The sequence below is a fragment of the Pyrus communis genome, chromosome 2, assembly GCF_963583255.1.
Source record: "Pyrus communis chromosome 2, drPyrComm1.1, whole genome shotgun sequence".
In the NCBI taxonomy this organism is placed as follows: domain Eukaryota; kingdom Viridiplantae; phylum Streptophyta; class Magnoliopsida; order Rosales; family Rosaceae; genus Pyrus; species Pyrus communis.
The window spans coordinates 1,601,002-1,615,645 of record NC_084804.1 but is presented as its reverse complement, the minus strand read 5'-3'; the positions used below and the strand labels follow the sequence as shown (position 1 = coordinate 1,615,645).

The window sequence follows — 14,644 nt, the reverse complement described above, 5'->3', positions numbered from 1 at the left end:
ATTCGTACGTCTCAGTTGCTAGAATCTTTAGTACGAGCATTAAGTAACCGATCTGCTTAAGAATAGTTACAGGGTTGATTGTAGCCAATACTTAAAAGTCTTTCTGTGGCTCTGTCTGCATGTGAAGTGAGATTTTGGTACTTGGATGAAGGCGTCATCTAGCTATTCGTTTTGTTCAAGCGTCTATTTAGGTACTGGTTGCGCAATCTTACTGTAAGCAGTATTCGTATTGCAGTATACTGTCATTGAAGGTAGTTCCTGGTATATAAATTTTGGTAGGATAGAATCTGTACTTGAGTCTTGAAGAACAGGCCTGGTGATCAATTTGAAGGGCACCGGTGAAAGAGATGTTTTCGGCTCACGTATTAAAAGACAATGAGAGGAGGAAATCTCTTCAGAGGTTTAAACTGTAATCTGAAACCAGGAAAAATGCTTTTACTTAGCTAGTTGTCCATTTAGGGGGTTGAATGTGTTCATTAGTGAGTCAAAATATGCGTACTAATTTTTTTGGTTCTAAAACTTGGTCACTTTATTTATTTATTTATTATTTGCTAAGAATTTGCTATCGTGGAAACAATCTCCTGGTTAAGCACGGGTAACGTTGCGGATGATAGATGCTCCTTTCCTGATCTTTGCAAAGTGAGGAGCATTGTTGACGTGGGATCACTAAAATTTGCTATCTCACTTTTCTTTGGATGATGTGATCTTATATTCTAATGGAATTAATTATAAATCTATGGAATTTGATGGAGTTCTGGTTGATTTTTAAAGATTTTCCACGTGAATTTTGAGTAGGATTTTGTGAAATCTCAATGAGATAGTGATATTTTGTAATGTTTTAAATATACAACAAATCCGTCCAATTCCGTCGAAGTAAAAGACTCAGAGAGTGGTAGAGTTTATTTTCCTTCGTTGGAAAGGGTGGTCGTTCATCAGGAAAGGGAAATATATATAATATATTCCACACCTTCGGCACTACAAACCGTAGAAATGAGCAATGTTCGATTCCCCATTTCAGAATGTCCAATTACCCTTGTATCCCTTCATTCGTTATAGCCATCCCTCCTGAAGGCAAAATTCACAAGGGCATCATGGCCATCACGTACTCATTAAGCAGACAAATCTTGCGTCAACCTTTTCTTTATGTGTCTTAGCGTACATGTTTGGCACCTCTTTCTGCAAATCCATCTTCCATATACTCGTAGTCGGAAATTCGCGTGAGGAGAGAAACGGAGAAGATCGAAGATCGAAAAATGGAAGAGCAAGTTGAAATGGTGGGGAGGGCATTTGTGGATCATTACTACTTATTTGACACTGATCGAGCTTCCCTCTCTACCCTTTACCAACCTACCTCTATGCTGAGCTTTGAGGGGCAGAAGTTATTTGGCGCCGACGATATATCTTCCAAGCTTAAACAGCTGCCGTTTGATCAAAGCAAGCATTTGATCAGCACCATTGATTCCCAGCCATCGTCCCCAACCGGCGGCATTTTGGTTTTCGTCAGCGATAGCCTCCAGTTACCGGGGGAAGACCACCACCTGAGATTCAGCCAGGTAATTATTTATTTAATTTTCTGCAGATAACATGGTGGCATACTAAAATGTGAACATATTTTATTTAATTTTGGTTGCAGATGTTCCATTTGATTCCCACTCCAGAAGGAAGCTTCTTTGTGCAGAATGACATATTTCGACTCAATTATGGTTAATTAATTTGTAAATGGTAACTCAAGTACTACTGGGATTTGCAAATTATTGCTGAAATGTCGTCGTAATCTTTGCTCTTGACTCTTGAAAGAATAAATATGTTATACCTTGTTAATTTTCCATGAAATATCACCGGCTCAAGGTTAGCAAACCAATGGAGAGAATATGACTCCATTAAATTTGATAAATGTTTACAACATATATGGTTTGACAGAACTGTCCAAGGAATCCTAAAGTAATTACAATAGAAAATTACATTCTTATAATTATGGAGAAGATTTCGGATTAACTAAATTTATCCTTACACACACACCCCACCCCACCCCCATCCCACCACCACCAACCCCGCGCTCGCACGCACGCAAATTGGACGAGCCTAATTGGACGAGATTTGGAGCAAAGAGTATCATGACAAGGCTAGTGAAGGGCTTTGGTAAGCAGGTTGATCAGCAGAAGAAATATAACAAACTCGTTGATTACCAAGTGCAACTTTTTAACGAATAAAATGATAATCAAGTGTAACATAGCATGTGCAAGCATGATGAACAAGATTAGAAGCAAGATAAGTCACACTAATGTTATAACAGTGAAATAATACTGGGAAGGACAACTGAATCCAGAGCTCTCGGAGAAGACAACAATTTCATGTAGTGCCGAACCCAAAAATTAATAGTTCATCAAACTCAAGTGAGATAAGGCATTGGGACACAACAGATAAAACAAGAATTATTAGACAATGCCCACTAGTTTATCCAAATCTGGTTTGGTGGTTTCCAACAGGATCCTCTCCGGATCCTTTTGATGAGATTCTGGAAATTCGTAAATTGTGTCCATTCATTATACATCGTGCGAAATCAACACAAAGAGAATCCGAAAAGGATCCGGATTCTGGTGGTTTGGCACATTGCTTTCTACAAATGCTCAACAACAATTTCTTCTTTTCACCAACACCCATGATGTCTAATACTAAAATTAACTATTAGTTAAGTTAGGCTATCCTTTAAAGCCTCAAAGTTGAAAGATTCCCTCATAATTGTGTCATAAAAAAACCAACATTACCATGCTTTTAAAACCCTTATCTTAACCTCGTCAACATGTAAATAAAGTTTCACTGATCCTCTTCTATTAATCTGTCCAGTAAGGTGATTAGTCACCTCCAATTGTCATCAAACACATCAAAATCCTAAATTACTCGCAATTCTATGTTTGAATGAAGAGTGTGTTAGAATTAGTCGTACCCACTCATCTGAGATTTTCTTTTACTGTTGTAAATTTTACATGCATCAACGGTCAGAATTAGCTAACGAGAAAGCTTGGATGATTGATTGTGGTTGTGGCATCCTTATTTGACTAAATGGCTGAAATGTAAGGTTAATGATGGTGATATCGCTTGAAAAGTAAACTCTAGATGATAGTTTATCTGCTAGCTAATTAATAAATCCAAGGTTTATGACAATAATGATGCAGCTTGATGAATTTAAAAATACGTTATCATCATTCCTTAATTTATGCTTTTTCTATTTAAGAACTATAGGACAAGAGAAACTATGTGCTAGATTGTCATTCGTGATGGCCTCCTGTGTTTGCAAAGAACTGGACTTGGCTGCTGCTGATCTTTTCAGCAGCGAAGTTCTATCCGTTTGCAAAGAGGTTCGAAAACGTGGTTAGGCTTGAGATGGGCATAGACTATAGTCAGTACCGTTATATCTCTTAAAAGAAAACAATTATATGTTGTTCGATATAGGCGCAAAAGGAGAGCTTAATGAATTTTGTTGCCGAGTGTGCTTTCATTTATGTTCGTATGTCTCAGTTGTTACAATCTTTATTATGAGCATTTAGTAACTGATCTGCTTAAGAATAGTTACAGGGTTGATAGTAGCCAACACTTGAGTCTTTCTGCGGCTCTGTCTACATGTGAAGTGAGATTTTGGTACTTGGATGAAGGCGTCATCTAGCTATTCGTTTTGTTCAAGCATCTATTTAGGTACTTGTTGCGCAATCTTACCGTGTGTGGTATTCGTATTGCAGTATAATGTCATTGAAGGTAGTTTCTGGTATATAAGTTTTGGTAGGATGGATCTTTACATGGGTCTTGAAGAACAGGCCTGGTGATAAATTTGAAGGGCACCGGTGAAAGAGATGTTTTCGGGTCATGTATGAAAAGACAATGAGAGGAGGGAAATCTCTTGGCTTCAGAGGTTTGGATTGTAATCTGAAACCACGAAAATAGCTTTTAATTAGCTAGTTGTCCCCGGTGAAAGCTCAGTTTAGGGGGTTGAATGTGTGCATTGTTGATCAAAATATGAGTACTAATTTTGTTGGTTCTAAAATTTGGTCCTTTTTTTTTTTTTTTTTTTTTTTTTTTTTTTTTTTTTTTTTTTTTTTTTTTTTTTTTTTTTTTTTTTTTTTTTTTTTTTCATTATTCATTAAGAAATTGCTATTGTGGAAACAACCTCTTTGTATAGCACGGGTAATGTTGCGTATGATAGACGTTCATTTCCCGACTTTCGCAAAGCGAGGAATCTTGTTGGCGTGGGGTAGCTAAGAATTTGCTATCTCAATTTTGTTTAAATGATGTGATCTTATATTCTAATGAATTTTAATTGACTTGTAAAATCTGTGGAATTTGATGGAGTTCTGGTTGATTTCTAGAGATTTTCCATGTAAATTTTGAGTAGAATTTTGTAAAATCCTCAACGCGATAGTGAGATATGTAAATGCTTAAAATATACTACAAATCCGTCCAATTCCGTTAAAGTAAAAGACTCATAGTCGTAAAGTTTATTTTCCCTTGTTGGAAAGGGTGGGCGTTCATCAGGAAAGGAAAGTTTATATTCGATACCTTCGGCACTACAAACGGTAGAAATGAGCAGTGTTCGATTCCCCCCATTTCAGAATGTCCAATCACCCTGTATCCCTTCACTTGTTATAGCCGCCCTCCCTCTGTGAAGGGAGGAGGAAGGGCACAACTAGTATCTTTTTGTTTCTTTCTAAAGACTCCTCTTTTCTTTCACTAAAAGACAATGAAACTGAGCCCAATAAATAATATCAAAAAGGATAATTCTAGACACTGCCAGCACATACGAACAAAAGACAAAAAATACATGGCTAATTAGTTTCTCCAAAACAGCAACTTTAATGTTTAACACTCCACCTTAAAGTGATGTTTTGGAAACAAGTCCAAGCTTCACACGAAGAGGTTCAAATGGTCCCCTTGAGAGAACTTTAGTAAAATTGTCTGCAACATTCTCCTTGCTGCTCACATGTTCATTCTTAATGGTTCCATCAAGAACTTTTTCACGATTGAAATGATGCTCGATCTCAATATGCTTTGTCCGGGCATGAAAAACAGGATTTGAAGAACACACTTTTCTGCAGATAACATGGTGACATACTAAAATGTGAACATATTTTATTTAATTTTTGGGTTGCAGATGTTCCATTTGATTCCCACTCCAGAAGGAAGCTTCTTTGTGCAGAGTGACATATTTCGACTCAATTATGGTTAATTAATTTGTAAATGGTAACTCAAGTACTACTGGGATTTGCAAATTATTGCTGAAATGTCGTCGTAATCTTTGCTCTCGACTCTTGAAAGAATAAATATGTTATACCTTGTTAATTTTCCATGAAATATCACCGGCTCAAGGTTAGGCTCAAGGTTAGCAAACCAACGGAGAGAATATGACTCCATTAAATTTGATAAGTGTTTACAACATATTTAGGGTTTGACAAAACCAATATGTCAAAGGAATCCTAAAATAATTACAATAGAAAATTAAATTCCTATAATTACGGAGAAGATTTTGGATTAACTAAATTTATCCTTACACACACACACCCCATCCCATCCTACCACCCACCCCGCGTTCGCGCGCACACAAATTGGACGAGCCTGATCGGACAAGTTTTGGAGCAAAGAGTATCATGACAAGGCTAGTGAAGAGCTTTGGTAAGCAGGTTGATCAGCAGAAGAAATATAACAAACTCGTTGACTACCAAGTGAAACTTTTTAACAAATAAAATGATAATCAAGTGCAACATAACGTGTGCAAGCATGATGACTAAGATTAGAAGCAAGATAAGTGGCACTAAGGTTATAACAGGGAAGGACAACTGAATCCAGAGCTCTCGGAGAAGATAACGATTTCATGTAGTGCCGAACAAAAAATAAGCTATGGAAGGAACCAACCAACTGGCGATAGTGCCGAACGCAAAAAAATTCTAGTAATAATAGTGCCTTGCATTTCACATGCGTTTTGAAAGTCGGTGAGTTGGATTTAGGGGTGGTTAGGTATGAGATTTCAAATCGAAAATGGGATCTTAAATCCCAAATTGAAAATTTTGGGACAGGAATTTGAAGACCAATCCCAAACCAAAATTTCAGTATTTCTAATTTTTGGGAATCCCGAAATATTTGCGGTACTTCGGGATGGTTTGGTATTCTCAAATTTCATACAAATTGAAATAGCGATCATTCATGCCAAGTTAAATTAACATTGCAACCAAAATAAAATAAGTAACAAACCCAAAAACAAAATAATAAGTTACAAACCTAATATGTTCGAAAATTAACAATACAATTTTTTGATTTCGTGTTGAAGAAATAGACACATTTGTGGAAGGTTCGTACTGGCAAATGTGGCGATAAAGGGCTCTTGTTACTACCTTAGACCACACCAATTATATTGCTACTAGTAGTTAGCAACAATTCAAATCTATAATAATACATATATAAATATATAATAATATATATTATTTATTTTCGGTTCGGTATGGGATTACCGAAAGATTGAGTACACAATATCGAATCCCGTATCAAAATATTAGGATCGGTTTGATATTTCATCCTGAAAATTTTGAGAATTTTAGTTTGAAATTGGGATTTTTTTGGTTTGATTCGGGATTTTCGGGAATTTTATCCAGCCCTAGTTAGATTCCCACTAGTGTAGAAGATTAGACAATGCCCACTAGTTTATCCAAATTTGGTTTGGTGGTTTGTCACATTGTTTTCTGCAAATGCTCAACAACAATTTCTTCTTTTCACCAACACCCATGATGGCTAATACTAAAATTAACTATTAATTAAGTTAGGCTATCCTTTAAAGCCTCAAAGTTGAAGGATTCCCTCATAATTATGTCATAAAAAAAACCAACATTACCATGCTTTTCAAACCCTTATCTTAACCTTGTCAACATGGAAATAAAGTTTCACTCCAAACACAAGATCCTCTTCTATTAGTCGGTCAAGTAAGGTGATTAGTCACCTCCAATTGTCATCGAACACACCAAAATTCTAAATTACAGGCAATTGTATGTTTGAATGAAGAGTGTTATAATTAGGCGCACCCACTTATTTGAGATTTTCTTTTACTGTCGTAAATTTTGTATGCATCAACGGTCAAAATTAATTGACGCAAAAACTTGGATGATTGATTGTGGTTGTGGCATCCTTATTTGACTAAATGGCTGAAGTGCAAGGTTAATGATGGTGATCGCTTGAAAAGTTAACACTAGATGATAGTTTATCTGCTAGCTAATTAATAAATCCAAGGTTTATGACAATAATGATGCAGCTTGATGAATTTAAAATACATCATCATCATTCCTTAATTTATGGTTTTTCTATTTAAGAACTATAGGACAAGAGAAAACTAAGCAAAGCAGCCACAGAGATCTTAACCTAGCTACTAAGAATATGGCAATCCAGCAGCCTCTCCTTGAAGCTCCCAAAACTACAACTTCCCACTGCAAACCCTACTCTCTAGTTCTCTGCTTAGTTGCTGTTATAAGCTCAACTACACTTTTTTCTATCCATGTGCTAACCAAACTCGCCTCGTTCTCTAATCCTCCTTTAACTGGCTTAACCCACATCTGCGATCACGCGCTTGATCAGAAATCATGCTTATCCATAGTCTCAGAAACATCGCATGGCACAACCAAGCCAATGAGTGGTGCTGATCTATTACAAACCATCCTACAAAATTCCATACCACAATTACAAAAAACCCTAGAGATTGCCAAAGTTGCTCACTCTCGGATCAACAGTCCGAAAGATCAAGCGGCTATTGTTGATTGCGTGGAGCTGATGGATGTGACCAAAGACAGAGTTATGGATTCCATGGTAGCTCTCCAGAAATTTGGTGCACAGAATTATTATTCCCTTGAAGATGTGCATGGTTGGCTTAGTAGTGTACTCACTAACCATGTCACTTGTTTGGATGGACTAGAAGGTCCGGCCAGGACTATGATGGAGCCTTGGCTCAATGACTTGGTATCAAGATCAAGAGCCTCCCTAGCCATTGTGGTTGCAATTTCCGATCCATCAAAGTCAAACCCAATTAAGGAGCGGCTGGACGGGAATTTTCCAACGTGGGTCACAAGCAAGGACAGAAGGCTTTTGCTGGATTCTAAATTGGCAAAGGAAAGCAATGCTAATGCTGTGGTTGCAAAGGATGGGAGTGGGAACTATAAGACTGTGAAAGAAGCGGTGGCGGCTGCACCAGATAATAGCAAAACCAGGTACACTATTCATGTGAAAAAGGGAACTTACAAGGAAAATTTCGAGGTCGGGAAGAAAAAGAAGAACTTGATGATTACTGGAGATGGCATGCATAGCACAATCATCACTGGCAGCCTCAATGTTGTTGATGGAGCAACCACTTTCAACTCCGCAACTCTAGGTAACGATTTTAATGAAATTACGCACTAGCAGGACCGGTTACAAACTTTTCCTAAAAACTATAATGTAAAACACTAATCACACATCAAACTTAGGTTTATATACATCTTCTCGTTTGTTTAGTGTCCCAAATATTGGATGTATTTATATTATTCTAGCCTTGGAAATTGTGGGTTTCATTGAATTTGGTGTGCCAATGCAGCTGCTGTTGGTGATGGATTTATAGCCCAAGACATTTGGTTCCAAAACACCGCTGGGGCAGCAAAGCACCAAGCTGTTGCACTCCGGGTTGGGGCGGATCAGTCCGTGATAAACCGGTGTCGTATCGACGCCTACCAAGACACTCTCTATGCCCACTCCAACAGGCAATTCTACAGAGATTCCTACATCACAGGGACAGTAGATTTCATATTCGGAAATGCAGCTGTTGTGTTTCAGAACTGTAAAATCATGGCCAGAAAGCCCATGACCGGACAAAACAACATGATCACAGCACAAGGACGTATAGACCCGAATCAAAACACTGGGACTTCTATTCAAAAATGCAATGTAGTTGCGAGCTCGGACTTAGAGCCCGTGAAAGGGACGATCCGATCTTACTTGGGTCGTCCATGGAAGGAGTACTCAAGGACTGTTGTGATGCAGTCCAAGATTGGTGACCACATTGACCCAGCTGGGTGGTCTATTTGGTCTGGGGATTTTGCATTGAAAACATTGTATTACGGAGAGTATGCAAATAGTGGGCCTGGTGCTGGTACCAACAAGAGAGTGAAATGGGCTGGGTACCATGTGATCTCAAGCCCAAAAGAGGCCCAACCTTTCACTGTCGCGAACCTTATACAAGGTGGGTCGTGGTTGAAGTCTACCGGGGTGACTTATACCGAAGGATTGTGAGTTCGATCGGGAATCGTTTGATTGGCGTTTTGCGTTCCGTTTTGAGTTCACCGTTTTCAGTTTGGGTAGTTTTTTCGATAAATAAATTATTGTGCATGTGATCCTTGAGTTTTTACCCATACTTTTCGGGTTCGTAACTTCTTCCTCTTGTAAATTATTGTAATAATTTTGAATCTTACTTCTCCTCCTTAATAGTGATAAATAAATTATTATGGCATTTTGTTCAAGCATTTTAATTAAATTAATTTGTAAAGGTGTCAACGAATAGGCATTGACTTTGATCATCTTTCAATATATTGTGTATTCATCCAATTGTGTGTCAAACAATCAACATTTCTTTTGTGAGAAAAAAAAAAATCAACATTTCTTTTTATTAAAAATGGTAGGATTTTCACAAATTTAAATTTACAACTTGTTCTTAACCTACGAGTAAGAAGTTCACAACTAAGTATTGAACATACTACGAGCATATATTGTTCAGCATTTCTGATTCGAGCAAAAAATCTTCCCTGACCAAGTGAAGATCGAGTGCCATTAGACCAACTAATTATGTGCGAAATCAGCATCATATGTTTAACAATGGACTAGTATGCAATGCACGCTTTGAATATACAGACAATCTACAGGATTACGTTAGGATCTCCATAACTAAATAAAAACCCTAAAAAGCGGTCTCTAGGTGAGCAGCACATTCCCGTACTTTGGACCTTGCTGCATAATTTGCAGTGCAAGGAAGTAACCAGAATGAATAAACGTGCTTCCAACACACAACAAAAGTTCTACATGTTTAATGTCTCAGAACAGCTAAGCCACAGCAGCATATGATTGCAAGATGATATTGATAGGCTGCAATTCAAGTAGTTGAGAATAAACTAATACCTCAAAAAATAATAATTCTAAAACCATATTTTAAGGCCTAATTAATCAAAATGCTGAGATCATTTTCGTCAATTAGAAATTAATTAAATTGACGGAATTATATAGAAAGGTAAACAGAGCTCAGACCAGCTGGCTGAAAAAAAATTAAAGAAAGCTGGATTGCAAAATGTATTAAATAATGTCTCAAGCGTGGAAGGATTCAATTTGGACAATGCGTTAACCTGTTGCTGTCTTAATAATCTGTATACTGGAACCTTGGGGTAAATCCATTGAATTGATATTTAGGTGCAAAAATAGAAAAAAGAAATGTCCTCTTTACCATGTTTGCTGAACTACTAAAATTGAAAAACATTCTGCGAAGTATATAATTAATTGTTTATTAAAAAAAATACCTGTAGTGTAATCCTCTACCAAATGTTAATATATTAGTAAAAAATGCTTTCAGAATCAAATTATAGAAAGAAAAACGCTTATCTATCAATGGTTAATGCTCGATGCAATAATAGTTGGGTTCAATGATTCTTTCTTGAAAACGGCTATGAGGTTTTGGCTATGTAAGGGAATCTTGAAGGACTTGTTTTTGTTGATGAGCCTTAATTAGATGGACTATCGCGTAAGAGAGAATTTTATATGCAATTGTGGCGTCAAAGTGACGATATTCTAAATCTATAACGTGTTGTCATGTGTTTTAACTTTCTCACGTAATGTAATTGGTTTGTGGTGCCGCCTTAACATCCCAATTTCCTGCACCTCGTGCATGAAAGCACGCCTTAAGTCAAGGGGTGATTTTGTCATTAAAAAAGGGACTTCCCTTCCCCTCTTAATCTCCATTGGTTTACGACTAAAGGCTGGTTTGGTATTACTGTGCTTTGACAAAAAACTGTTTCTGCTGTGCTGTAAGAATAAACTTGTTTTTGCTGCTTCACATTTTCAGTTTTTTTTTCACCCAAAACTGTGAAAATAAGTTGTTTTTAAATGTTTACCGAACACTTTTTTTAGTTCAGTTTTTTTTTTTTTTTTTTATACCCACTGTTCATAAAAGCATTCAAAACCAGTACTAAAATCTATAAACAAAGTCTTAATAGCCAAGGTAGACTGCTTTTGGAAGCCAGTCTGGTCAGAGACTGTACAAATACAGCTTCTCTCTCTCTGTATCAGATTTTAGCCCGTAATTTAAGTATATCTTACATTATTTGGAGGATAGCGAGCCTCTTGCATTTTTTCAGAGAGATTCTGAAAGAAGGTAAGTAAACGAGCACCACCCATTTTCTTTTGTATTGTCTTCTTAGTTTTGTCCCGTCTTTCACACCCTTCGTTTTTTTAGGTTTTCATTTCTGTCTACCCTCTCTCTCTCTCTCTCTCTCTCTCTCTCTCTCTCTCTCTACACATTTGCAGATAAATCCCATTGCACCATCCTTTCTCCTTTTTTTTTTCTTTGTTCTTCCATTTTCATTTGTTTAATCGGCTTCAATCAGTTGTTTGTTTCCGGGTTTTTGTTATTGCGCCAAGAGATTTTCACTCCAAAGGGTTTTCTTACGCATGTTTTGCTATCCATAAGAGGTTGGTGTAAAAAGATGGAGCTTGGAAATTGGCTACTTTGGTTGGATATGGTGGAGAAGTTGGTTTTCTTCTAAACAATCAACCTCTCAAAGTATGTTTTTTTTCCTTCCACAAATGCATCATATATCTTATAAAATCATGGTCAGATATATACTAGTCTTCATTGACAGGGAAAAAAAGGTTCCCAAATCACATGCAGTGAGTGAACCTTATTGGATACTGCTCTTACCCTTTATCCCCTTTGAGATTATTTTAAGCAAAATCTCATCTAATTAAGTACATATTTACTTTCTTGCAGGCAAAAGGATCCATCTGTTCCAATCTTTAGCTTTGGCGTTTAATTTGCTTTCCTGTTGTCTGCATCCCTTAAAGTGGCTGCTGTTTCAATTGGGGCGTGTAGTTTCCACCATGGCAAAGATCTTGAAATACTTCTCTCAAATGTTTGGTACGTAATTCTCTCTCTCTCTCTCTCTCTCTCTCTCTCTCTCTCTCTCTCGTTTTCTTTAATGTATCAAATCGATTCTCCTTGTCAGTGTTGGTTAGAGCAGTTGGCGACGCTAGTGTGCCCCTTGCATCTTTAATTTGAATCCCCCAACACGAAGATTAAATTAGTTTAATCAGAATAATTTTTTGGTAAGAAAAATAATAATTATGCTTAATTTTGATAATTCAAGGCTAATTATGCTGGAAAATGGATTTTTTTTTGTTGCAGTTGTGAAGGAGCGTGAAATGGAAATTGGGTTCCCAACAGATGTGAAACACGTAGCACACATTGGTTGGGACGGCCCATCTGAAAGCGCACCCGGTTGGGTACACATCTCTCTTGTTATTTTTTCTTCTTCTCAACAATATAATGTTCTAAATTATGCAAAGAGATTCCAACTTAAATGCAAATGGTGACATACAGCTTTGCTCCATGTCTTAACCCACATATGCATCTCTCTCTTGTTATTGATTTATCATATCGTGTCTCCCATGTTTTGTTTATAGAACAAAATTGCCAACCAAAACATGTGCTTCTTTTCTTAATGCTCTCATAATTCTCTTATTGGGTTAAATTATTGTTAATCAAGCAGATGAGCGAATTTAAAAACGGACCCGATTTCTCAACGAGCTCCCATGGTCGTAATGCCAGTGATCGAATGGGGTCCTCTAATCCCATGGCTTATTCCCCTTGGTCCTCTCAAGGTATGCTTTTGGTCACCTCTATACAGTAGTTTCAGCATTTCGTGTTTTCAAGGACATGACTATGTAGTACGGATAAGAACCTATTAGGACACCATTGTAATGGTACCTTAAACTTTATATTGTTTGATTAACTTGAGATACTGCTGCAATGACATCTCAATCATAAGTAAATTTCTCTTGTACATACGATTAGACTAGCGGAATGCAAACTAGGCAAAATAATGCAGAGGTGCATGATGGCTGGGAGCCTGGGACCTGGGTATCATATGAATGATTTAAAGGCTCTGTCTATATGTTCCATTAAACTATGCCTCCTATCGTGTGTAGTTGTGCGAATACAATAATTAGACAAGTCTTTTTCACGGGGTCAAAAGTTAATTAGGAGAAATGTGATTAATCTATGTTTTAGTTTATTGGTAATGAGATTTATTAGGTGTGCAAAAGCTTTCAAGATTCTTTGCCCCAACAGCAAGTTTTTTGGATCTTCTGTCACGAGACCAACACACACTTTCCTACCCGGAGGAATATGATAGCTTGGAGTGGCCCTTTAGAAAAACTCTAGCTTAGTCTTGGTAATGGTGGTCCACAGGGCTTTGCTAAATTTGAGATTTTCGTAATACTACTTTACTTAAATTGGTTGATAAATTTGAGATTTGGCCATCAGTTCAAGACTTATTGTTTATTTATATGAGCAATAGTCTAATTTAATCTAAATTACAAAGATAGAAGATACATTGTCTTAATCAACTTAGCTACATCCAAGTTTATGTCAATACGTAAAAAATAAGTTTGCATCAACATTACTATTAGGGGTCAATATGTCATTGGCCTTAACTTTCAATTTTAGGTGTTCCACTAATTTGTGGTCAAATCTTTGCTGTGGCATGGTGCTTTCATCAATTTATTTTAGATTGTGCCACTTAATTTGCATGATTGAATCACTTTGAAGACACTTTAACCTCTCTCTTATTCCTTTTGTTTCTTTAATTTTTTGGGTGACAGATTTTGAACAACCCATAACACGGCAACCATCATCCGACATGTTCAGAAATCATCCTGCAACTGAACTTCCTAATGTGCCCAAGAAACCTAAGCGAAAAAAGGTAAAATCGTCATCTCCCTTGGCTGGAAGATCGTCACGAGGATCAAAGTCGAAGGCAACTGCATACACCCAAATGGAGGCAACACAAAATCTGCTAATATAGAAAAAAGTGCAAGATTATGAAAGTTTGATCAATCAAAGTTAAGAGAAACTGTCAATGTGCACATCAACAATTCTGGATGCCCCTATGTTTTGCTTGCTCTGCAAGGTTCACAAGATCGAGAAGGGATTAAGATCCGAAAAATTGGACATAACTTATGTAAATTTTAGAAATGCATGCATAATGCAAAACTAAGTGGTAGGGGAAATTTCTTGGAACAAAAGTGAGAGGGGATGAACATTGTGGCAAAGGGTGACAACCAGTTTAGGAAGACAACATTTTTTTTTCCGTTCACTTTAAGTTTAATATGTAATAAGCATGCAAGTGAGGTTTTAGTTGTGCTGGTGCACGACAGGGGGATTTTTCTTTGGGATTAAGTTTTGATTTACATATTTTAATCCCATCATGTTGCCGACTTTGTCAGAATTATGATGGGAAAAATAGCTACACAAAGAAATTGGTAAGTGGGTTAAGCCTCACATTAGGCTATCTATAATAATTTAGTTCGAGTTTGGTTTTAGCAATAATCGAAT

The 14,644-nt window shown here is 37.1% G+C and overlaps 3 protein-coding genes across 4 annotated transcripts; all 3 read left to right on the top strand.

The window, feature by feature from the left end:
- Nucleotides 1-1,188: 1,188 nt before the first annotated feature.
- LOC137724027 (nuclear transport factor 2B-like) lies at nucleotides 1,189-1,708 on the top strand. Its single transcript, XM_068463013.1, has 2 exons — nucleotides 1,189-1,553; nucleotides 1,634-1,708. Exons 1-2 carry the CDS (start codon nucleotides 1,254-1,256, stop codon nucleotides 1,706-1,708), a joined length of 375 nt encoding a protein of 124 aa, XP_068319114.1. The 5' UTR covers nucleotides 1,189-1,253.
- Nucleotides 1,709-7,404: 5,696 nt separating this feature from the next.
- On the top strand, nucleotides 7,405-9,282 carry LOC137726762 (pectinesterase). Its single transcript, XM_068465722.1, has 2 exons — nucleotides 7,405-8,389; nucleotides 8,591-9,282. The coding sequence occupies exons 1-2, from the start codon at nucleotides 7,405-7,407 to the stop codon at nucleotides 9,280-9,282; spliced, it is 1,677 nt and encodes a 558-aa protein (XP_068321823.1).
- Nucleotides 9,283-11,269: 1,987 nt separating this feature from the next.
- Nucleotides 11,270-14,509, top strand: LOC137726675 (CRIB domain-containing protein RIC10-like). Of its 2 annotated transcripts, XM_068465614.1 has the most exons (5): nucleotides 11,270-11,812; nucleotides 12,020-12,166; nucleotides 12,434-12,531; nucleotides 12,798-12,909; nucleotides 13,912-14,509. In XM_068465614.1, the coding sequence occupies exons 2-5, from the start codon at nucleotides 12,130-12,132 to the stop codon at nucleotides 14,112-14,114; spliced, it is 450 nt and encodes a 149-aa protein (XP_068321715.1). In that variant the 5' UTR covers nucleotides 11,270-11,812; nucleotides 12,020-12,129; the 3' UTR covers nucleotides 14,115-14,509. The 2 variants fall into 2 exon arrangements, with proteins under 2 accessions (XP_068321715.1, XP_068321716.1); XM_068465615.1 differs by lacking the exons at nucleotides 11,270-11,812; nucleotides 12,020-12,166 and adding an exon at nucleotides 12,263-12,354.
- Nucleotides 14,510-14,644: the final 135 nt, after the last annotated feature.